This window comes from Plutella xylostella, chromosome 22 (genome assembly GCF_932276165.1).
Source record: "Plutella xylostella chromosome 22, ilPluXylo3.1, whole genome shotgun sequence".
Classification (NCBI taxonomy): domain Eukaryota; kingdom Metazoa; phylum Arthropoda; class Insecta; order Lepidoptera; family Plutellidae; genus Plutella; species Plutella xylostella.
This window is the reverse complement of record NC_064002.1, coordinates 2,086,602-2,112,639: the sequence shown is the minus strand read 5'-3', so window position 1 is coordinate 2,112,639 and position 26,038 is coordinate 2,086,602. Positions and strand designations below refer to the sequence as shown.

General features: G+C 37.2%; 1 protein-coding gene across 1 annotated transcript in view; it reads left to right on the top strand.

The window, feature by feature from the left end:
• Window positions 1-10,661: 10,661 nt before the first annotated feature.
• The window catches only part of LOC105393833, a 43,867-nt gene continuing 28,490 nt past the window's right edge, over window positions 10,662-26,038 (top strand). The window contains exons 1-2 of the mRNA XM_038105536.2: window positions 10,662-10,889; window positions 18,607-18,843. Of these exons, the coding sequence (XP_037961464.2) occupies window positions 18,702-18,843 (142 nt within the window). The 5' untranslated portion in view covers window positions 10,662-10,889; window positions 18,607-18,701. The remainder of the gene's footprint in view (window positions 10,890-18,606; window positions 18,844-26,038) is intronic.

Sequence of the window (26,038 nt, the reverse complement as noted above, 5' to 3'; positions counted from 1 at the left end):
TGAACAAATATTATGATATTATGGTACATTATAATGAGCTCTAGACTAAATGAAGGATTTAGAAAACTAAAAGACTGAGTGTGAACATGAAATTCCTGAAGCACCTTTGATAGATGCTCAGGTGAACCACTCAACTCATAATTTAATTAGATAGAAAATTAAAATAGAGCAAACTGAAAATTTCAGCATTAGAGGCGGACCCTAATAAAACGTTGCTACTGCTGTGGAATACTTTAGTAGAACCGAATTGAGAGTTATAGTGGGTACAGACCTATTTCGTGATAATATCATTAATGTATTTTTTATAAGTAGCTGCATCGAATCTATCAAATTATACACGGTGCACTTTCAAATTATATCATCATCATCATCATCTCAGCCATAGGACGTCCACTGCTGAACATAGGCCTCCCCCAATGATTTCAACCTTGTCCGATCGGAGGCGGCCCGCATCCAGTGCTTCCCCGCGGACTTGACTATATTCAAATTATATGCCTAGAGTTAAATACATCCTAAAACATTTTAAATAAAAATAAAAAAAACTTAAGGAACATAGGTTTACGCTGGTATTAACAAAGTCTTTTAATATTAGTGCATTTCTATGGCGTGCCCTTGGGTGTACAAATCCTAACAACAGGGAATACTCGTAAAATGGCAATAACGTTTAGACTATAACTCAGCAACAGTCACGCAACAAATATTGCGACTGGGTCACTCGCTTCACAAGTTCATTGATCCCGGGAAACCTTTCAGCTTTCAGATAGAGTATGGTGCATCAGGGAGGTCAGTCTAGCTTAAGGAATATGAAATTTCGGACCACTACTGCACTGATCAAGGGATCACTATCTAATTCGAACAATGAACAAACGAACAAGAATTTTCACGGAATCGGTACGCTTCAAACTACGAGATAGAGACGCGTTTTGAAGCTTCGGAAAAACAAAACTGTACTGCTGATTGCGTGATAATTCTTGTTCGTTTGTTTGTCGATTTAGGCGCCCCATAGAATATTGTAGATTGCGCAAACGTCATTTGGATTCAAAACGCCATTCAATCTTATTGCACAATCAACATATTGCACAATATTATTGTAGGTCTAGGATCCGCCTTAGAGAGTGACCCCCCCAGTACTATATATTATCTCGCTGTTTTAAACAAACCGATCGCACGATATCTTCATCTCTCGTTGGTCCGTTTTTTTGTGAAGCTAGCGTAACCCTGCAGTATGAGTTAGTAGTATTCATTAGGAGTGATACATGCAGTGTCGGGGTTGAGGTGTCGGGCGACGGCAGTCCTCATATTAACGTTGAGAGGAGGACAGCTGGGCGCTCGACCGGTGATGCCATTTGAAGCCACCGAAATATGAATTAATATTCGAATTTTTTGTACTACGTTTTTGCTTTTTTGTTATTAATTGTATGTATGTATATTGTTATGTTATATTGACGACCGAATGGCGTAGTGGTTAGTGACCCGACTACTGAGCCGAAGGTCCCGGGTTCGATTCCCGGCTGGGGCAGATATTTGTTTCAACACAGATATTAAATTTGTTCCCGGGTCTTGGATGTGCCCGTAAAATGGCAATAGCCCCGCCCCCTATTACATTGGGACTAACATAACACTCTGGCGAAAAGTGGGTGCAGCAATGCATCTCTGCCTATCCCGCAAGGGTACTAATGTACATTAGTACAAGGCGTAAGTGTGTGTTTTTTTATATTGTTATGTTGGTAATTATGTTAGGATTGCAGTGAATGCTGTAGAATATAGGCCGTATGGCGTTGAACTTGAAACGCACTAGCAGTTGGACCAGTCCACTGACTGAAAGCTACAAGCCGCTCTATAGAGACAACTATGCTTTCGGCTTACAATACTTAAATAAAAATCCCAAACCTACTCCAAATTTGCTCCAAATTTACCCCTAAAACGGGTAAATTCGCCGACGACAGGTCACCCTGGCCGGATATGCTCGAAATAAACTGTCACCGCGTCCCTCCCGCCCCCGCGCCCCGCGCCTCCCCCCGCCGGGGCCCGCACAGGTGCCGCGCGGGCATGCATCATACTTCTCATGTCATTAAAGTGTGAAACACCGAGTGGATACTAAAATGGAGGCGGACGTCAGTATTGATAACGCGGCCGGAATTGTGGAATTAATATTGTTGTTGTTTTGCGAATAGAGTGAAGAGAGCGGTGAAGTCATTGCCAGAGATATTGATGTCAGGAGTTAATATCGTCATTCATGCATTTTATATCCTCATAGAATCCATGGGATACCTACTATCCACATATAAAGAGTCGTCAGTCCAGGTCCACGGTTTCCTAGTTATGGTCTTCAATAACTCTCTACTTTACTCTAAACTACCTACATGCTCTATAAACTTTACAATTCAGAAGTACGCTATAGTACCTAAAACTTTAAACTAATCCAGTGTAAAGTATTACAGTATTATGTAAGCATTTATCTACTAACTGATTCCTACATCGATGTGATGGCATCCTTAAGAGAATGTATGCAGTTTGAAGTATAAAATATATTATCGATACGGAAACACCCTATTTACATAGTTCAAGATAGCTATTTACCGATTGTATCTAAAGGAAAATTGCTAACTTAATATGTAAATAGCTAAAGGGAAAGGTGATGTGATACAGAATGTTATTTATGAAAATAACATTTATTTATGGGATGAAAATGTTTTATGTGACTGCTTTACGACCCGGCAGTGTAGTTGGACGGTGCGCTGTAGTGACTCTAGTACCGAGGGGCCCAGGTTTGAATCCCGGGCAGACTTGATACTATACTGAGTCCAATTCGACTAGGCCAACCCTGTGAGTTATTTAATTAAGAACACGCCCTTATGTATGTGCTATTTTCTGTACAGTGGGCTTCATAATAAGTGTGCTGTGGAGCTACTAAAGTTTGTGTTTTAGCTCAGATAGGTACTAAACTGACAGATACAGGACGGTTCATCAACAGTCGATTATCCCGCCAATAACGGGACAGTCGACTGTTGATCGTTCAGAATCTGTCAATTTTGTATCTGAGATTAAAAAACAGAGTTTAGAGCTATGCCTTGTCAAACTAACGACTCTAACGAACCGTTAATGTTTGAAGGTATGAATAGGTGTGTATAGCTATAGCTACTTATGAAGCTCACTGTGATCCTGCGAAAGCTTGTTTTGGTTCATTAATCTAAATTTATACACAGACGGTGTCTCCTCTATAACCTCAGGCTAAATCTAAATCCTAGCACGTAGTTTACAAACAGCTGTGGACGGAATCACTAATTATTTTCTAGAAAACACTGATTTATTAGAAAAGTAATCAAACTAGACATTTCACAATCCCACAGGTTATTGACATTGGTTTGCGTCGTTGCTGCAATCTTAAGGTTAGCGCCCACCTGCCGGTATCGTACGTATCGCACCAAACGGATTGTCATAAATGTATGGAGAAACGGCAATGCCGATGTAGTGGACGAACTTGGGTGAATTTCTATACAGTGTGTTGTTTTTCGGATCCGACAAACTTAAAGGGTGGATTCTACGAGTAATTTCATCGAGAAAAGATCATATGTGTATAAGTGCATTAATTGGATTATATTTTGATGGCCGTAATATCGACTAAAATACAAAAAAACAATAACAGGCTAGTGAAAAAATATATCCCGGCGATTATCGACAGCAGTGGGGCAGAAACCTCATCCTGTGATAATAAAGTTGAAGTCAAGTTTGTTAATAAAGATTAAACGAAGTTAACTGCATTCAGATAAGAAGTGGTTTTAATGACTTCAGAAATAATTTATTAGTAAATGCAAAACTCCAAATTTATTAAATATTTTTTAGCTAAGTTACAATGTTTTAACTTAGTCAACGGATTTGCCTTGTTTAATATATTTTTTATACATGGGTTTTAAGTTAGGTAATAAGTGGCACTAAACCAGGGTTTGTCTTGTCTCCAATCAGATCTAATACATACATGACTACTACACTTACTTGAAGGCAAGGCTTTGCTTAACCCGCATTTTTTACTTTATAGGTTTATCTCCAATATAGGTAATATAGGGGAGTACCCATTTTGTAAAGTATTTCATAGATTAAACAGTATTAATCTACAGACATTAATTGTTTAGACAAAGCTAACGCGTAAAGAGAAAGCAAATATATAAACAATATTGTAAGGTAATGTACCGATTCAATTGAAAACCTTTTGCCTAATTTCGCCCTCGAAGTTAGTACTCACAATATTGTTATCGAGCATAAAAACCATAATTTTAGTCACGAATCTGTGAAATATTAGCCTTTCATGCTTGAAAAGGCTATAAACCTAGATATCTCTGGGGACTTATTATTTAATGTTAAAATGTTTTAGATTTACTGAATAGTTCACTCTAGCTTACGTAGGCAAAATTTAAGTCTAAGAATGTTGATAAATTTACACTGAACTACCTAATTATTGTTGGTGTACCAATTATAAAATAAAAAAAAATCGTTTGCCTATTGCATAATAGGTATACATACACAGCTCTCGCCCGTTCGTTTTTTATCAAGCTAATGTAACCCCGCTGTTGGCATAGCTTGCTTGAACTCTACAAGAAGTGACAATGACAACAGGATATAGGTTTACGTTACCAAGGCTGCCCGTAACAAAACATTTCATAGCGCGCATGCTAGGTCCAAAACGCAAGGTAACTGTTTAGTTTTTCGCTTCTGCCAAATTCAAAGTGATCGCTATAGATGTAAAAATAAGAAAATAAATTACCTACTGTTCCGTCCTTTACTACGTTTCGACGCCGTAAAAGTGGATCGTATATTTCAACAGGTTTTGAAGTGGGGGGGAAAGATTCACTTAATTCAGCAGCTCAGATGAGGCCATTCCCATACAGACAGTGTTGCCTCGGATTTGGTGATTTAAGAGAGTTCTTATTTCACTGTGGAGCAGATAAGCTATTCTGTGCTTCACCTTCAACGGTTGGCTTGAGGTCGACCTGGCAAAGTCGCCGATTTTTAAGGTCTCCGTAGCCGAATTGTAAAATTGGAAACCCGATTAGATTCCTAAATTCCTAATGTCTGTATTTGCCCATCTGTAATTCTGTAGTCTTGAAAGTCGTACCTAGGTGAAACTTGGCAAATAGATTTCGGTATTAGGTAATGCCAGGCAGAGTATAGCTCTGCCAGCGTACATTGAATCGTTTGTTACTTTGTTTGCTTTAGTTATTGACGCAGTTACTCGATCGGAAAATTTCATGGAAATATTATGGAAATCTGAACTCTCCTCATTATGATCGCATTAATAGCATTATAAAATCTGTCCATCGAGATGAAATTTGTTGTACAGTATTATGTATCATTTAGAATGAATTACCTTACGTATCGTAAACTGAACGAAGTAATCCGATTTTGATTATATTTGAACGATCCTCCAGCCCCGTCATGTCTAAATATTGCCAATACTTTTTACCTGTTTTTAATAGGCGCAGCGGATCGTAAATTTTACTCGGCATATCATGCATGTGATTGATGTCTTTATTGTCGATATGGATATCGGAGGCAATGAAAAAAAAAACAAATAAAGAATATTGCGGTACACGGTTCAGGGAAATTTATGAGAGGAAAATTTGAAATGCCTCTCTACCGTACTGCGCTGTGGTATTTACTGAACTTAATTATAACATTGTTTGATGCGAATAGAATTGTCATTAACGTAAATGTTAAAAGCAAGAAATAGGGATAAAACTCGTGGAAAACAGCTAGCTAAAGCTTTGCGGCAAGCTTTACAACCCAAACCATCGTGAATCTATCTCGACACAAAATTAAAGCCATTATTACAAACAGTCGACAAGATACACTTACAGGTGAGTATAACTTCCAAAATCTAATTTAGCAATATCCATTGATTATTCCCGGCTGATACGACTTACCCACCGATCCCTCCTTTGATAAATTGATCTCTCCTAACAACACAGTATCTTTATGGAGATGAATAATAAAAAGAGAGAATGAAAGAAATAAATTGGACGGAATGGATGTAGTTGACGGTCTTTGTCATTGAATAGTTTGGCGAAGTTGGATCAGTAATAAGTCGATGGTATCTTTGGTCTCAGAATGACTTCCCGTTGCCGTTGTTTATGTGGGGAGTTGCGTGAGAAGTATAGGGGAGGGGAGACGCGGGGGGAGGGGTCACGCGTGCGAGCGCGGGCGGTGACAGCTCGGGACGTCTCCAAATCGACGAAGACGCTGTAAATTTTATCGTCAACTCTATTACTGACAGACGATAAAACTAGCCGTTTGTCGCGGCTTCACCCGGCCGGATATAATGACGTTTTAAAGCTCAGTGAGTCCTCGCGATGTTCCCACTCCAGTGTTTGACTGCGGATGTTCGGATCAGATAGCCGGCGCGGCGACGGCGGAGACAATGTGATTTGTTAAATTTCTTATCTCTTGGCAAGCAGAGCGGGGAATTCATTAGTGCGGCTTTTAGTGAACTTATAAAGGATATTTAACGTAAAAGGCTTTCCGTTACTAGTGCAATGTAGCCTGAATGTAGCTCGTTGGTATTAAGTAGGAAATCATCTGCCGACCAAAGAGATCGTATATTTATTTACAGCTGCTCAAAGCGTCATTAAGACGAGAGAGGAAGCGCGCAATAAAACATGAAGCGGGTGGGCTCAGTAAAAGGACAACTTTGTTCATGAAGTTAAAAAAAAACGTAACAAGGATGTATGACATCGGTCGGACCGCCGGCTCTTACCCATTAATCTCAACTTTATTATAAACACGAGGGCATTCGGCTCAGCATCGTCATAATACTCAAGATTTAAACCTTTGCGCATCCTTTGTGCGACGGCGGCCGAGGCGACGGCGACGTGCCCTTTTATAAGTAGAAACACTTTATTGAAGTACGATTTTATCTGAAAGGAAGGTTTGTGTCAACAATAAGTAAATTGCGCTATAAATATCACCAAGAAATGGATACCTATTGATGTAAAAAGCTTATAATTTAACCGCACAACGCCAGCCTGTAACTTACCCTATTATTACAGTATAAAACAAAAAATTCTTACAAACTTTATTGCAAACCGCCGCAGGATTTTAAAATCACTGATCCAAAAAATACCTGGTATTTTATGGTAATAGGTGACGCTGCCCGTAAATCATTCACAATGGATTTTAGCTGTAGCAAAGATAATAACGTTATTCTGAAAATATGAACCGTTGTAATCCCCTTGAAAACAGACAGTTCCATCTAAACTTATTTTTTTAAAGAGGATGGCGATTATTGTTGCTTGTTTATAGTCGATTTTAATCTTTTCTATCAAAATGTTGTCCGGTAGAGATTGGTATAAGCAATAAGACCGCCAATTTGTACTGTTTTATTTTTATTTATTTGTTTTGAATTTTTTGTTCTCGGTGCAAATAAAGTGTATTGCTATTAGAATATAATTAACCGATGCGCAAATCTTAATTTAGATACGAAACTTCAGAAAAAGGCCCTATATTACATAATATATACGCCTAGGCAATACACGAACACAGAAAATGTTTACTGACAAGTTCTCGGGGTCACAAAGTTACATTATCATAATCTAAATAAAAAAGGTTGGAAAGTAACACTTTGGCAAGGGCGGGCGAAGGTTGTGTCTACCTTTCGACCTAAAGGTTATTGAAGTATACATGCAAGTACTTTGAGACATGTCTTGAATATAAAAAATAATAATAATGCACTCGCGAGCTATGAGAAAGTTTCAATGACATAGCGCCAAATTACTCATAAACTAAAAAAAAATACTTGATTAATGACGCCGTCTGCAATATTGAAGAGAATTAGAATATTTCTAAAAAATTGGGTGGAACTATTTCATTGCTCGCGAATGTATTAATCATCTGAGCTTCTCATTAGAGAAGTACTTTTGATCTTTGCACCTGACCTGAGTTAATACTATTAAACTTCAGCAGCAGTTGGTTAACTAAAAAGTGTTTCAAAATAATATTGAGGAAACAATGAAAGAAAAAAATAGATGGAAGCGTGACTCAACGAGTGTTTTTTAGGTAGTCATAATGGCATGTTTCACTAGTCGGTTTAATAGTGTTTAGAATGTGTTACACCTTTAAGCGTAGTCACATTATCTACAGTCTACTCCATTATCTACGGGGATGTAAGTACTTGTCGAGAAATTTGTGCGTATACCCAAGGTCTGAACTTCCTTCGTAAGCTGCTCAAAATACAGCTCATAGGCATATGTCCAAAAATGTATCCTTTAGGAGTTAATCCTTAATCTTTTTGAGACGCGGAACTCTTTTGTTCAGTGGAATTTTCTTAAGGAAATTCCCATTAAAACATATCCTACAAATCTTCAATAAACAAAAAATAAACTTATGAACTTATGATTCATAAGTGTGATTTCAGGGAAGTGTCACATCTAATCTAAACTAAACCCTTTACTATTTCTATTTAGAGTTTCTTAAAAAGAATAAAAAAGCTTTTAAGTCTCACGGAAGTGCTCCCACATGGTTGACGTAGACTTATTATGTCCTTTCCGTCTTGTTAAAACTTGCGTTACAGTAAAAAAAAACGAGTAGAAAAATAGTTTAGCGCTGTCGTTACATCGAATACCTTGTACAACTGCCAAATACCGACTGAAAAAGTTTAAAGCAGAAGGTTTACCCTAGCTTGACAAAATACGAACGAACGAGAGCTGCCATGTGATTGTAACGTTTTATACTACGAGACAGTGGTTATATATGATAGTGAAAAAAAGTTTTACATAAGCTAAGTTCACCTACCCTTATTTGTAAGATACACTACGTCTTATTACGTATATTGCAAGTAGGTATCTATGTTTGGTTGGGCCTAGGCCTAGGTTCGTTGAATACTAGAAAATCGATAAATAATAATAGGGTAGACAGTAAATTACTTGTCTGGTGTTGTTTAAAATTGGAAACAAAATATGATTTTTGATTAAGTAAACTGTATATTCGTTTAAATTATCAAAAATGTCGAATGAAATAGCTGCATTGTTATACTGTAGTGTCTGCTCATGTTGCTGTTTATTGATATATATCAATTTTGTCTATTCAAAAATAACCTGTATATATGTATAAGAATTAGTGTATACTTACTTCTTTTTCTTATCCAACGTAAGATAAATCGGTTATTTACGAGTATATTTATGTGGTCGAGTCCTGTTGTTTGTCCGTACATAAAGGGAAGCAAACGATGTTTCTATTGAGCTGTGATAGGTATTAGGGGAAATATTGATGTTATCAATAGAAAAGTTATTATAGGTAGGCTTAGGTTAGGTAGGACGCGGCGGCGCTTGTTGTTATTTAGTTTTGTGATTAATTTGCTGTTTTAATAATATTTAAGTGATAATCTATCTAAATATTATCACACGTAAAGTTTCATTACCAAAACTGTATCTGTATTGGTTTATTTAATGAACTTAGTTTTTTGTGTTTAGTTTATTATTCTTCAACAAGAACTCGACAAAGTGTGACCCCATATTACCTATATATCTTGCCAAACTATTAGGCGAGCGAACCTCGTGCCATTCACTTGTTATTAAGCAGCTAATAAAACAAAAGAGGATTTCCGCCTTCCGTCTTTTGTTTATGCATCGCTTTCTTATTAGTTTCTGCTTGCTCTGTGCTTGATTAAATACTAAATGTAGTTTTGCAGGGTAAATAATACACTACACAATAATTATTTAATATATTGTGCAATGTGCATATATGTATGTGGGGCAACTGTTTTACTACACTGCGTCCTTTTTTCATTTAACGAATCAGAAATTATCTAGGTAAATAAGTTATGATTTTTATTAATTCATCACAAAATTACATGAGTGAAAGAAATGAATCAATATTTGTTAAGTAATTATGTTTTTTTATTTATTTAAAAAGTAGGATTTCAATTGTATACGTATTTGTATTTTGAACGTAGAAAGATGTAAACACTCAGGGGTTCAGTTGATTGCAGAATTATACTCACGGGCAATGAAAAGGTTCCACTGAGAAAAGTATTTTTAAACGGAAAAGGCTTGCTTAATGCCGTCTTCTGTATCATTGAAGTACATTTAACAGAGCATCAGGATATTACTAACTAAAAACATTCGTATTTTGTTCAAATTTTAAAGTAAATATTTAAAAAAATGGGATGGATTGGTGTCGGCATTTTGAGAGTGGAACTTTTTCAATGCCCGGCAGTGTTTAATAATATGTATATGCAACAACTAATATAACGTCAAATTAAATTACTTGAGCTGGACTGAAGTGTTGCGACGCGGCGGCGGCGGCGGCGGCGGGCTCTAGAGCAGTAATTGAAGTCAAGCTGGAGTGCCCTCATTATCTAGTTGCCGGCCACTTAGCGATTCTTCGTCGCTTTTCCGCGCACACCGACATAAATCCAAGTTAAAAGTTAATTTCGTCAATCCGGATAATACCTCATGGTTTAATCAGACTGAGTTGGGTGTAATTAACGTTCGTCTAAGGCCACACGATCTAGGGAGCTTTGGCTGAGCTTGGGGTCTAGTGTACTCTGGTTTAAGGTATTTGAGATTTCGGAGATGATACGCCGCTTCTGTAATGCAAGGCGATAGAGTCGTGGTTTGGGCGGATGGTGGCCGTGTGGATCCGTGAAGCTGGAGTAGGAGGCCTGGGCGGGCGGCGGCGGCGGCAGTGTCGCGACGACTACAGACGAGGGCGGGCGCGCGACGACCGTCGTCACTCGCCGCACCGCGCGTCGTTCACCGACAAACTCTGTGAAAGAAACAAATGAGTGCCGACCCAATAACGTGACAGGTTCTTCGGAAAAGTTCAAGTTAATTAAAAAACACAAGTTCATAGTGCTTCAGTGTCGGAGCCGGGTTGGAATTGGACCTTAGCGCTCGCCGGTAAATTATGTCCTAATACTTCTAATTGAGTTTTCTGAGTAATTAATTTAATTTGTAACTTTCTTTTCTTTGGGTGGCTAATGAAAGGCTGGGATTGCGGCTTTTCATTTAAATGTTAATGGGCTACGAAAAATGCTTTTATAATTTTATTTGAGTAATAGATTTCAATTATTATCTTCATTTACATTGAAATTAAAACGTCTTATTAGTTTTTAACTTGGTCAACTCTTTTCAAATTTTCACTTTAATAATTTTATTTTTATTCAGATTTCGGTAGGCACTTTATTAATACTTGCGATAAACATATAGCATTTTTTGCACAAATATACACTGTTCAGTGAGCTAAACTTGTTAAAAATATTCGACAAGCGTTCAATTTGCATAACAATTTCTAGCACAAAGTGAGCGGCGAGCAGGCTCAAACTGTTTCAGTTAGTTTTTAATAAACATTCGTTGTAAGCTTTGACCAATAAAAATCTAGCACGTGAAGGGCTCGTCACAATCGGTCGAATCAAAATTATCTATTCAATTTAATTTTCTGTACATATTTCGTTTAATGATAAATACACGCCGCTAACGACGGCTTAGTGCAAATTTCTCCATAGTCGGTTAGAGCATAACCAGGTATTAGTGGTTGACTTTTGACACATCTGTCAAGAATTTTATATGGAGATGACGTACCTATAATTAATTAACCAATCCCTGGACGGTTAGATAACCGACTATGGAGAAATTGGCACTTAGTGTGGGTGTAAAGGTCAAATACCGGTTATTAGAAACCAATAATAACTTAGGTATACTTACAGTACTTGTTGTTGAATTTATAAACAAAACATACTGATAATTATTAATTATTCATTACTGCTACCTGTTTTATTTAATAATAAAATTCGTTTAAATGAAAAAAAAATTGTTTGATAACATCAATAATAAATTTTACTTTTTGGTTTATTTTTCTCTACACTCAAAGCAGTAAAGGACAAGATTTTTTATTAGGTCATTAGACAAATTGGCTTAATCCGGTGGACTTTGCATGTTACAGAGACATCAGAGTCCTTTGATAAGTGAATGTCCGAATGCTAATTTCACGTTGATTGTACTTGTGAAATGTGTGGGTCAAAGAATAAAATAATAATTATTGTTATTATTCATTCATGGGAGTACTTATGGCAATGCTAAAGCGAAGCTTTGACCGCATAACGTAGAACCCATACCTATAGGTACTTACAGTGTCACCCTTTCGGATCATGCCTATCTATTTCCCAAAACATCCTATCCCAAAACACCCGTTCCAAAAACAAAAACAAATTGTTCCATATTCGAAAATTGTTATTCAGGTCGTTTGTTTATAAAAACAACATTGTCAGGAGTTATCTATTTGTGGATATGTTCTGTAACTAGTGTCTAGTTCTAGACATTGCAATTTTTAAGTGGATTTGACCTTTATCACATTTCTAATTACGGTAATTAGATTAGAACTGATGTTACAAGACGTAGGGATAGGCAAAATTATTATGTAAAAATTATATGTCTACGTATTAGGACCAACTATTAAGTAGTAAGTCATTTTAGTATACGAAAAATTCATAGTCTTCAATGAAGAGTTTTTGGAATTCTTAACAAAAATAATCCTTGATATTCGCCATTTCTGCTTCTGCTTGTCCGTTCGCGTAGAAATGATCTTTTAAAAAAGAACTACTAATAAAAAAATACCGTACTACACTCACGTGCAAAGAAACAGTTCCAGTTACAATTTTTTTTGTAAAATGATTTAGGTTTTAGTTGGCAATAAAGTGGCGGCCCACTGGCCCGCGGAAGTGTGACAGTTGCCATCGACACGACAAGAAGAAGAAGTTGGTAATATTGTGGTGAGCTTTTATATCTACTTTAATATTACAGACGGCGTCATTAAGCTTGCCTATTGAGCTTAGGAATAACTTGATGCTTTTCTGACTGGAACTTTTTCATTGCCAGTGAGTGTATTATTTACTTAACATGATGATTAACATCCGAGCTACAATTACACAGACAGAACCAGAGTACAATTCAACCTTAAAAAACAAAACCTTTATTTATTATCCCGTACATGGTTACAAGTAGTTACAGCAGAGCATCGCAACGATGAAAACCATTTCAAAGTACAAGGATGCGCATTCCTAGAACAAAAGACGGTGCATAATAACGCTTGTGAGCCGCTCTCTAGCGCCGAACAAAGAATGGCAGAAAATGCTGTCGAATCATCTCGTTAAGAAATATGGAACGCGCCTATCGCACGCCTCGGCTCTTCGCCTCAAACCAGGGACGAAGCAGCAGGGGGGTCACTCTATATAACGAAAATTCGCGCGCACGAGACACTCTATCTCGTACTAAACGTGCCAATTGCAAGACAGCTCTCGTTCGTTCGTTTTTCGTCAGTATAGAGTAACCCTCCAGATACACTCGGGAATAGCGCGCTACTTCGGAAAACTATGACTTATTTCGTGTAGGCTTTTTTAAGTGTAAAGTGTTAATTGGGAGGTGTTTTTGGTTTGGTTAGTTTGATGTATAAAACGCTTTACAAAGGTACACTTAAATTCTATTATCACGACGGAATTAAATGAGGTATTCCAGACTTTTCCGTTTCACCAGAATCAGACAATTACAAAACCTTTTGAGGTGAAGTTTGTAGAAAATTTAGATCTGTGTATTTATGACTGAGAATATGATATTCAAAACGTATAGGTGATGGTTGCAGTGGAGATTGAAAGCTACTCTCAATAAGCTTTCAAAGGTTTAAGTGATTATATGGTGATTATGGCATACGTCGTCATTAAGCTAGCCTTTTCTGCTTAGGAGTAACTTGGAGCTTTTCTTACTTGGAACTTTTTCATTGGCCGTGAGTGTATTTTCTACCAGTTTAGACTGGTAATTTATGTCATTGATTAGTCAATGACATAAATTACACATGTACAGTAGGTATTTCTAATTGTTATTGGTTTAACGGTTTGATATGTATTTAATCAATAAGTCACAGCTTTAACAATAGAAGCCTAAATAAAAGTCTTTCGGAATACTTAATTAAATAATTTACAGTTAAATATTCTCACTCCAGTGAGCTCTACTCTAACCACGAAATTACCAAATTTGTATTTTGTGAACTCGGGCATTTATCAGTCTCCATTATTATGAAATCTACAGTAAAATACAATTTAGAAATACTGGGTACAAAAGTACAGGAATAATGAGAAATATTGAGGCCTCGTATTCTGTGGGTAACTTCGTAATATCCTTATTTCCTTTTAAGACATTGATGAAATGAATGAATGAATGAAAAAAAATATCTAAAATAACAATTGATTACAGTTTGCCAATAAAATAATAATTCAATATACCTCGTATGATAAGATCAATTATTTATTAATTTCCTTAGGAATTTAATGATGGGCCACCCTAAAGGATACCCAAATGTAAACTATCACCGCAACTTTCATAAAACAAACATAGTATTTTTTTAATGGAAATCTACTAAGAACATTTTCTAATGTTGCTTCTACTCCAGCTTACAGGAACAACTCACAAACATTTAGTCCAGTAACGGCAATAGGATCCCCTATTACATTGGAACTAACATGACTGTCGGGCAAGTCGCCGCCGGCTACTCGTCACAGATTCACAGACAAAAGTACACAACACAACACACACACGACACACCCACGACACACACAGTACACACAGTGACGTCTCCTTTCATATTCCACTCTGTGACAATGGACCAACATCAACAGCACTGCCCAGGGCACGACAAAAGCGGTGAACAGTGAATTAATAAACTGCAGTCTCCAGGACTGGACCAAGCAATTATGTTGCGAAAATTCGAACAAAGAACTGTGCCATTTGAGGAACACTCCGCGGACCTCATTGGGCGTTTGTGCTGCATTAATTTTGTTTTCTTTCTTTCTCATTCTCTTTCTCTCTGTTTCTGGATTCGCCCCCGGCCGGGGAGTGCGGTGCACTGTTATTATTGAATTGTTACATTCTATTTTTCAAGCGTAACGGAATTTAACATAATATTTAGGCTACGTTAGAAATGTTTGGTGAATGAGTCGAAATTGCAGACTCGGTAGAGATCACAAACGTAATTATATAACGTACTTACTTACATAATTCTCTTATACTATATAGTCGTGTCTTTTTTATTCGGGGAATACTTATAAATAGTACTGTACATTAGTTTAGTATAGACGCGTAATACTCGATTAACTAAGGTTTGAAAAATTATCTAGTAAAACCTACTAGTACCTAATATGGACTAAAGCAAACTTTAGTACAAGAAAAAAAAAATCGTTCATTCTCTTAAATTTCCCACAAGAACTGAAATAGAATACAGTAAATTACAGTTTCCCTTTGAAATGATATTATTAAATATTTTCATGAAAATTTCATATTTGTAACAATATTTGAGCCCGAGAAAGAATATCTCATAGAAATTGTTGCGTAATAAAATATTAAGCTTTCGCAGATTTATATTAGCATGTTGGAAGTTTCTCAGTAGGTTGTAGTACAAAGCAGTTCTGGAAAATTATGAAAAATACTTATTAATGTTTGAGGAAAATTTAAAGGAAAAGATTAACGCCTGAACATACTTATCTGAGAGTGTTTTAAATGTTTGTAGAACTTGGTTACTTCTACCCATAGTTTTATTATATATGTATAATACTCTCAACAATTTAATTATATCGCATGTATTCCTGCATCCATCATACTAAATCGTATACGGGACACAATATGACATGTTATGTTATCCCTGACAGAAAGACCAGTCATTTTAATTAACTTAGTTTACGTAACGTTATCTTTTGTCGTAAAGGACTTCAAGAAGAGGACCGAGTCCCCATCATTTGATGACTTCATCAAGCCCAAAATCTCTGCACCAATCACGACGCAGGAAGGTTACTCTATACTGACGAAAAACTAAAGAACAAGAGCTGTCGTGCAATCGGCACGTTTAATACAACGAGATAGGTTCGTGCTGCTTCGGCAGCAGTCGTTTAGCCTAGTCAGAGGCCTTCGGGCGGCTTGAAAACATCTGACAGTCGGGTTGCCCACTTACCCGACAACTCTCTCAGCACAAACTTGCTTGTGTTGGGGTCCACCAACCCGCACTTGGCCAGCGTGGTGGACTAGGCCTAAACCCTTCCTTCATTGGAAGGAGACCCGTGCCCCAGCAGTGGGGACGTAATGGGTCGTGATGATGATAGGTTCGTGGCTCGCTGCGATCCGAATGATAGTTTTTGTCTTAGAGAGTGACCCCCCAAGTCTCGGGGTAAAGAGCGCGGGGTGCGTTGGATAGTAAAACAAGCGGCTTACTCTAGCTTTACAAAAAATACGAACAAGAACTGACATCAGTGGCGAAGGGTTAATATCTTTGTAGGAGCAATATTAAATAGCGTTTCATCCAACGAAGCAGAGTCGTGGTTAGCGCAGCAGCGCTCTATGTGCCAATGACGAATTATGTCGACTATATTCGACAGGTGCTTCGATAGGCGTTTCACCGAAATTTGTATTAACATCTTGATCAGCGCCCCTCCCTGTCGGTAACTAATATATACATATATGTATAGACAATATTCGTGCTGAAACTTCGTTTTTCGTAGCTAGAGTGACCCCCGAGCAATGTGCACACATCGCATTATCGGCGAAGTCGTAAATTTCCCTCCGAACAACTGACACAAGGCGCGCGGGGATTCCCCGGAACACCGCGGGATCAGGGCTCGCGATCCCGGTGCGATTTTATCAATAAATTAAATCAGAATTTCGCATAAAAAAGGAAATCTTCTGACTGATTGGATTCTCGGAAATGCTTTGAATTCTGTAGTGTTTTTGCGGGAAGTTGTACTTCAACATATTTTTTATGAATGATTTATTTATAAATCGGGGAAATGGGTTGAATGCGCGACAAGCTTTAATAAAACGAGAAAGTTTGATTTTGTCAATTCATAGTCTCTTTTTAGTTATTTACTTTTTCACAGTCATATTGTGGATATTTGAGTTTTGGATATCAAACGATTTCCTCCTGTAACTCTTTAAATTTATATATGTCGCAGGCATCTTTTTTTATCTCCTTTTTGATTGAACCACTAGCCCGTTCATTAGATGGCGCTATTCATTTGTATGACTAAAAGACAACTCGTCAAGTCGTTGATTGTAACGTTCGACGTCTTGACTGAACGTCATTCAGCGAAGTCGTTGAATGGGATATAGTATAGCAACTTTGTAATGTCTGGTTACGGTGAACATCACCAGACAAGAGTCAAGAAAAAGACTATGTTACAAAGCTCTTATCTCACAAATTAACTAAACAATAACAATATACGTACCTTCATATTGTTGTTCATAATTATCCAGTTTCGCCACAATTTTTTCTTTGAAACTATCCGCCCGCGGCGTAATAATAGGTAAATCCATGTTGTTACACTATTTTAACACAAATAACGCACTTTAAAGCTAATTTATTTGAAAAAAAACGAACAATATAGGTGCTTTTTGTGTCAGCTGTTAGCTGTTAGACGCCATATTTGTTTTAATCACCACCTGACTGATTTTAAGTCAGCTAACTAGTTGGACGTTTTGTGACGCTTGTACAATCAACGTTCGGCCTAGTCATACAATTGAGTAGCGCCATCCAATGAACGGGCTAGTGATTCAACCAAAAAGGAGATTCAACCAGATGCCTGCGACATATATACCGCGTGGGTGTTCAAACCCGACTCTGAACTGGTATTCAAATGTTATTTTTAACAGTGCTTAGTTAAGGGGTAGGTAGTCTATAAGTCACAAGCCACATGCGAACTATCCACTTTTTGCCTCACATTTTATTTAGTTCATAAAGGTTACATAATTTATTACCTATGAAAGACTAGCAAACCATATCAGATACTCACATAGAAAAACCCTATATCATACCTATCCACCAGTACATCCGATACTATAAAGAAAGACGTTCCCCAATTTCCATTTAAAAAGCAACAACACGGTGAAGCCATATTGCCAAGAAGTTTCTCACAAAAAGGGAGGAAAAAGTTTTCTTTAGGGAAAATTTATACGAACCGACATCGTAGGGCCCCGACAAAGAACCTCCTGGACTATATTCAGGGACTAATCTTTTTTGCACAAGAGGCCATAGAATGCCGTTTTTCGTCGACTATTGTTCTAAACTTCTTTGTTAAAATATGTACAGGTAGATACTTAGATGTATAATTATGGTATATACGGAATTCATTATAAGTTGTTTACAGCTCTAAAATTTTTTACACAACTGCGGGTTGATCCAAAAACCTTTTCGCGTTCACCTTTCGACATCGTACGAAACGTAACTGATAGTATTTTTTTACGTAAGTCACATAAGGCCTGGGTCTCCTATTACGCGCCGTAGGTCGCGTCCAGCGTCACGCCGTAAGCCGCGTCACGATGCTCACTACATCTACGCGCCAACGTCGACGTGTGAGGGAGACCGCATCAGTACATTTCTATAGTGAGCATCGTGACGCGGCCTACGGCGTGACGCTGGACGCGACCTGCGCCGTAAATAGGAGACCCGGGCCTAAGCTCGTTCACCTTATTGCCATTGCCCAAGTTATGTAAATTTGTGTCAATCTATTTGATGCGATACTAGAGTTATAAACTCACTGTCACACTACCTAGTTAAATTAAATATAATATTTTACTTATTCTTCCACAGATATGCGCGACGTCACATCCCACGCGCAACAATGAAAGTCAACTCGGATCAAACTTTGCGGACGCATAGTGTGTTTAGTGACCTAAAAGAGCTAGATGAGTGGTAGAGATCTAGACCGTGAGCTAGACCTAGTGCTTTATATGAGACGCAGTTTGCGAGTGAGTGAGTCTAAGATGGGCGTTCCGGTGGGAAGTCGCATTTGTGTGGTATTCTTCGCAACCGCCTTTTGGGGCATGGGTAAGTGTTTTGTACCTAAGTATATATTTATCCTGTTTAGTTTATAAATATTTTAATTTACAAAGCTAACCTCAATCCTAAAATTGTTAACAGCGGACTAAGTACTTGTTTCATGGGTCATAACAGGTGTAATACTCGTACTATCTCCTCCATAAGATAAAACCAAGCATTTGCAATGGACTGCCACTTTAATGTTTATACCTAATATTTAAAAAAAATATGTATACGATAACATTTAGTTTTTTTGGTCCCCGAATCTATTAGTATCAATTTGTAGAAAATGCGATACCGAAGAAAAAAAAACTATTTTATACGAATATAAACTAGTAATGTACTAGTCAGAGGTGAGACCCATTCATTCTCGAGTGTGTCGCAAACCGTATCGCCATAAACTCAAATTGAACACTAAGCATGTTAGTCTTTTGTTTTCGGTTTTCACGGGCCGACGATGCGTTATCTTGATTCCCGGTAGACAGGGGCAGGGATGTAGTGGAGACCACAGACTTAGATCTGACTAGATGTGGCAAGTCTTTCATTCGATTCGTTGTGTATAAGCCAAGCCTGTCATTTTTTTACGCACATGTAATAACAAAATGAATTACCGATGAAAGAAAACCGTTTCATTATAGAATAATATTATTTCTGTTTAAATAAGTTTTTTTTTTTATTTTGTTGGACGTCTGAACCTCTAGTACGAGTTTTGAAAAAAAGTTTTCCTCTGTCATCTGCATATGCACATTCTTTTTCAAAAGTTACCTACATTATAGTTTCCTCTAGAGACGCCATTTTTGTATGCGGGTAAACGTAAACTTTTGTACTATCATACTTGTAATAGACGTACTGAATTAAATTATATTAAGTACACTAATTCTATTCCCTTTTTCCTATTTTTTTTCTCGCGAAGCACCAACACGCACTTGCGGTGTCTCTGTCTAAGCAAATGTACTCGTATGTCTGTGGCGTTCCGTTCTCAGTATTGTGTGCCCCCACATCTGTATGCGGGAGGTTAAAGGTATGCTAATACGTTCCCGGGAACGGTTAAAGTGCTTTATCTCAGTCTGTTTAATGTCGCAAAAGCCTAAAAAGATTTCAGAGAGTCCCGACTTGGCTCTGCCTTTTTACATTATGTCATTTGTCTGTTAATCCGCTTCAGGGGGGTCTCTCTATATGCCGAAAAACTAAGTCTCAGAGCGCTGCTACACGAGCCACGACTCTATCTAGTTGTATTAAAACCATTCCATCGTCCGCATCCTATAATTAGCATCATTATATTTAATATATTAAGGAAAGGAACAAATTCCGAAGTTCACTCCACGACCATCATTAGTAACCTCCCTTCAAACAACACTGCGAAACAAATACTCACATATGAATAAGTAATAAGCACCTGCTTACAAGCATTTCAGTCAGCGATGTTGAGGTTCTATTACGTGATTGAGGGTGACTTGCAGAAACTGCCAAATCCCAATTCGGTGCTGTCATCTTCAGTTCATGTCTCGAGCGCGATGTAGTATGTAACTCACGCAAAATATGAAACCGTGACTTGGATGTTCTCAATTTACGTAATAGGCATACAGGTAGGTAGGTATTCTCATGATTCGAGGAATATTAAATGAACGGACGGATCTCCGTTATTAAAATACAGTGCCTACAGATAGATCATAACATAATCAATTTAATGAATATATTATTATCAAGTTACAAACTCGTAGGAATTAGCTAGCCGATCGATACATTATTTATTAAAAAAAAATAAAGAAAAAAAACGCATTTTAGTTTAAAATCAATTCAAGAGTTGAAATGTATAAGTACCTATATTATTGTGTTTTCTACAAATAGTAGTAATGTCCCCATTAAAGAGTTTCAAGGCAGAATTCGGGATAAAAAGTAGCATACTTAGTTACATACATCACCCAGTGATGATAAAATATAATAACAAAAATAATATTTAGGATGGTGCTTAAATGAACTTTTATAAGATGCTTACAAATGTATGTTAAAAATATTTTTGTAAATGTTGTAAATTGCTAATAAATAGACATCTCAAACGCAAAACATTACTACTACACACAACACTTAGAACAAAAATAAAATACTTAAATCAAAATTTCAGTTTCTAGATTAGGTACCTACATAATCTTATATTTTTTAAATAATAAACGTATTTACATACATATGCTCACGACTGTAATCCCGGGTAGTCAGAGGACTCACCCGCTTTTCGCTGAACCTACATTTGTAGTCACGTCATAGGTTGCGAGCGGTATCGCCGTTTTTGAATGAGTAAATTTTTTTCTACCTTATGTTTTAAATGTTTAATAAATTATTGGTCCATATCAATACTTAATTTGGAAACCTGTAATTAGCAGTTTTAGGTCATGTACCTAAACAATGAAAACAATATTAATTACACTTTCCACGGCAGCCGGCGTACCTGCTAAGAGTATCGACGTAAACTAGAAATCCTTTCGAAACTTCCAAACAATACCCACTGAATCTCACTGGTAATAAATCTAGAAACCCATTTTATACAAAACAAAGCAGCAGTTCCAGCTGCAAGCTAAAATGCACTCTTTCGGATTACAGCTAAGTGTTTATTTTCAGTGTACGGCCGCAAAATACATGTTGCTCCTTTGTTCAAAAACTATTAACTGTACCTACATAGTTCTAGACTGGAATGGAACTAAGTAGTGTGGTTTTAAGCACCACGTAGTGATTAATTGGTAATGGCAAACCTTATTTTTATTTCAGTTTTCTCTTTATTTACTTTGTTACTACTAAAATACAGTGGCGTCTAAAGTGATATTAAAGATAAAAATTTAACGTTTGTTATTTCAAATAATATTGTTTTACTCGAGAAATTATGTGTCTGCCCGTAGCTCCACTGGGGTCATGAGAAAGAATGAGAAGAAGATTATCGTCATTATTTCGAATGGTACAGACCATTCGAAAAAAATATGTATTACAACTTTGTCCTGTGTTTAAACATTACTGGACTTTCGCCGCTATTTGCTAATAATACCGACATATTTAATTTCACATTGCACCCTTCTTTATAATTTATGTTTAGAGTTTTAGACCGAGTAGGTATCGGCTCTATATCAGCACCGTAAATGTTCCTTTAAATAACATCAATCGCGCCCAGACTTGAAATAGCCTGAATACTAGACACGTTTGTATACTGATTGACATCACAATAGACTATAGACTAAACAGTCGATATTCGAGGCAATAGAATAGATACTTGAGAATAGAGTCGTCCTTGGGGAGATATGGGATGAGGTTTCGTTTCAACGAGACAATTGCTTCAACGATACCATTCCTCGTGCAAACATCAAATTGGATAGTTGACACTGTACTGTGTATTTGTTTCACTTGAATACAGGAAATATCCAATTCCATAGTGACTTATTTTCGCATGCAGTAAGTGCTACTCCGTTGTCAGTTGTGTAGATTTGTAGAACATAAACAAACGTAAAATAGTTCAATAAAGTTATGTGAAGTTTCCCATAAATATTGTACACCTTAAGTTCAAACGACCAAGTGGGGAGACGAGTGAAGTTAGGATGTAGAATTTGTTTGTTGGCGTAACTAGAAGTATCTGATAACTTCGATAACCTGCGAGAACCCCTATGGCATCGACTATGTATTTTTTGCTTCTTTCACAACTGAAAATAAATATACCTATCTTATTTTTTTTATAATACCTGACACTCACGAGTAGTCACGAGCTTACGAGCAATGAAAAAGGTCCAGTGACACATTGAACGACGAGGGCAGATGGAAATTTTTAATTGCTCGTGAGTGTAAATTTACTAATTACAGTATTCATAATCACATAATGAGACGCTTGTGTGGGTTCGAAACACGTTTTCATACATCTGAAGGATACCAAATTCGTTTTCATTCTAGTGAACTGAGTTTACGGGTTGCTATATTATGCATGGGTCAAATATGACCTATATTAGAGATGACCATTACTAAATTTGATATGACATGATATTATGTATTTACATAACATCATTCAGGTCTTATAACGGCTTTGATTACCTATAACATTAATATGCGATATCTCAATTAGCATTAATTAGGATTATGATCGACATGCATGAACCAACAGCTATATTACAATACAACTGTATCCATACACCATAGACATATAATTTTCCATGGGATTACTTCGAAAAATACTTAACCTACAATATTTTTTAAAAGGAGGGAAATTTCTTTAAATTTTAAGGGAATTTCAATAAGGGACAGGATCAGGATTTTGTAGGAGAGGCGTCCAACGAACCAACATACCCATACATAGTGTGAATTATTATTATTGTCTCTAACTAGGTACTGTTTCATTCAATTGATAAATCTGGGGGCACGGCAGTGTGTCAAGCAAAAAAGCGGCACGTCGTACCATCCTTTTCTCGAAGCAATTCAGGCCATTTTCGCCCCCCTGTAACTTCGTTGTGGAAAACACTAGAAGACTGAATTTTCACTAACCATGGTAGGCATTGTAAAGACACGGTATATTTAAAATTTCATTCAATTTGAACCAGAAGTTTAAGAATTATAACGGGTCAAAGTTACTTAATTTTGTCACTGACTCACTCACTCACTCACTCACTCACTCACTCACCGATCATAAAAATTCTAAGGCACTTCTAGCAGACCTAGAAGCTTCAAATTTGGAATATAAGTAGTTTTTGGTGTATGAATCAAGGGAAAACTAAAATATTTGGGGGCACGGTAGTTGCCCCCACCAACTCGAGTAATTTTTTTCAATTTAGGTCCAGTTTTCTAGATAACATAACTTCTTAAATAATTTCATAATCACATATCTGGGGGCACGGCAGTATATAAATATATTGACTTGGTCATCGCACTAAATAATTTAATTAACAAGTGTTTCCATGCGATGGCTGAGTCAATATATTTATATAAACCATTAAAGATTTTTAAGATTGAGATGCGTGCGTGGATAAGACTTGGTATTACATGGATCTCACAACTTTTTACCGTAGAACAACTGAGTTACGCACACACGCACTCACGCCTTGTACTAAATGTACTCCCCTGCGGGGTAGGCAGAGGTGCATTGCTGCACCCACTTTTCGCCAGAGTGTTATGTAAGTCTCAATGTAATAGGGGGCGGGCCTATTGCCATTTTACGGGCACATCCAAGACCTGAGAACAAATATCTGTGTTTAAACAAATATCTGCCCCAGCCGGGAATCGAACCCGGGACCATCGGCTCAGTAGTCAGGGTCACTAACCACTACGCCATTCGGTCGTCAAACTGAGTTACGAGACTTGGTTTTTTTGACAAGTATTGTTTTTGATGGGATATTCATATTGTAGTAAGATACAACAAATTACATGTTTTGATTATAACGATTATTAATAAGATTAATTCCAAAGGTATTTTTCAGATAGTAGAATTTCACATTTCTATTAGACCGCGTCCAAAAAACCTGCTGAAAAGTGGTTATGAATTTGGATGGCACGAAGGTTATCGTGCCATTTTAATTGCACGTCCACAGAGATAAAAATCACTTTGAATATTTATGAAACAACATTTGTAATCGCGGCATAAAGGCAGACACATTAGGCCGTCCCATCCGTCTGCACAGGCCTTAACATTCCACACCACGGGTTGACCGCTAGGGTGTGACGTTAATATATGGAGGCGTTCTTTAGGCAATTTATTAACACGATACAAAGGTCTGGCCGATACGGGGACGCAGACAGGTTTCAGCCGAGTCAATGCTACAATAGCTTTGTAATTTTGAGGTGGGTTCCACGCAGAATTGGCTAAGGGTGGGTAATAATTTGGTGGTAATTAAGTAGTTACATTCAACAACATTTTAAAAACCCTGATAAAATTAAATAACTTTAAAAACTTATATAGGTAATTTACTTCTTGTAAAATCATACATGTTGTGAGATGTCCCCACATATTATATAATATTACGATACCCTCCACATTAGATGCGGGCGCAGCAACCGCTCTTGAAATAAAAATAATGTAATCAGTCTCTACATAAATTTATTTATTTATTTTATTTCAATAACTTAGTCTACCCTTACAGCTAAGCCAATTTGATAGACAAGTTTACAATAAAAATATAACTCTCAAAACAGTATAACTAAAAAACTATAACTAAAAAACTCAAACAATATAACTCTAAAAACAGAAATTAGGTACTTAATACAAATAGGTAAATGTATATAAAATTCTGAAAGTTTCAAGAGGCTGTGGCTCTACGTACCGCACTAATGAGGCGAGCTTACGAAGTCGTACAGTTTGGGTAATCACCTTCCTTTAATTATACCCAGAAAACAGCAGAGCAGCTAAATGTTTTGTAAGAGAATAATATACAGAATACTATTCATGGCGCTTAGGTACAGAGCCCTACTTACGAACGTGGCTTTCAATTATCATCATTGAATCAGCATGAGTGAATTCTAATAGGTGATATCAAGACTATACAATTAATACTATCTACATTATGATTATGACTGTACGGTATAATCAAGTTATCGCTACAAAGACGAATTACGAGTTCTTCTGTGGTGACAAACACAACCTATAGCTTGGTTTGATAGAGTTTGTCTCAGTGGTGGTGAATGGACAACACTACTCTGACTAGGTAACTAATATTTTCACCACTAAAGAAAAGTATGAAACGTTAAATTGAATGTACATTCACTACCCCAAGGCTGAACGAATAAAAATGTACCAACATTTAATTTAGCAGAATCTTTAGAATATTGTCCTGCGTTCAAGTACATCAATAAACTCCTCTGTGACACAGATGCGTGTGCCCGTACGATAAGCGGTCCCCAAGGAGCCACGGTGCTCAATTCCCACGATACACATTGTCAGGAGGCGGTAGCGTGGCGTGGCGTGGCGTGCCGTGGCGCTAGTGAAGTGCAAACACGATCACGTGAAAAATGCTCTACTTATGTCCCTATTCTACTAAGCTAGTTTTATTGATTTCTGAATGAAGAGGTGGCAAAAATGCATTTGTAGCTCGTTGTACAGTACTTGTGCACTTTGATAAACATAAAATAACAAGATAGAGTGTCGGTGCAAAAGAAACGTCTCGACAAATAACACCCATTTTTCAAGTGATTTATACGTAGGAGCTAGTGTTGCCCAAATTCAGTCTTGGTCTTGCAGTCTTGGTCTTGTTCT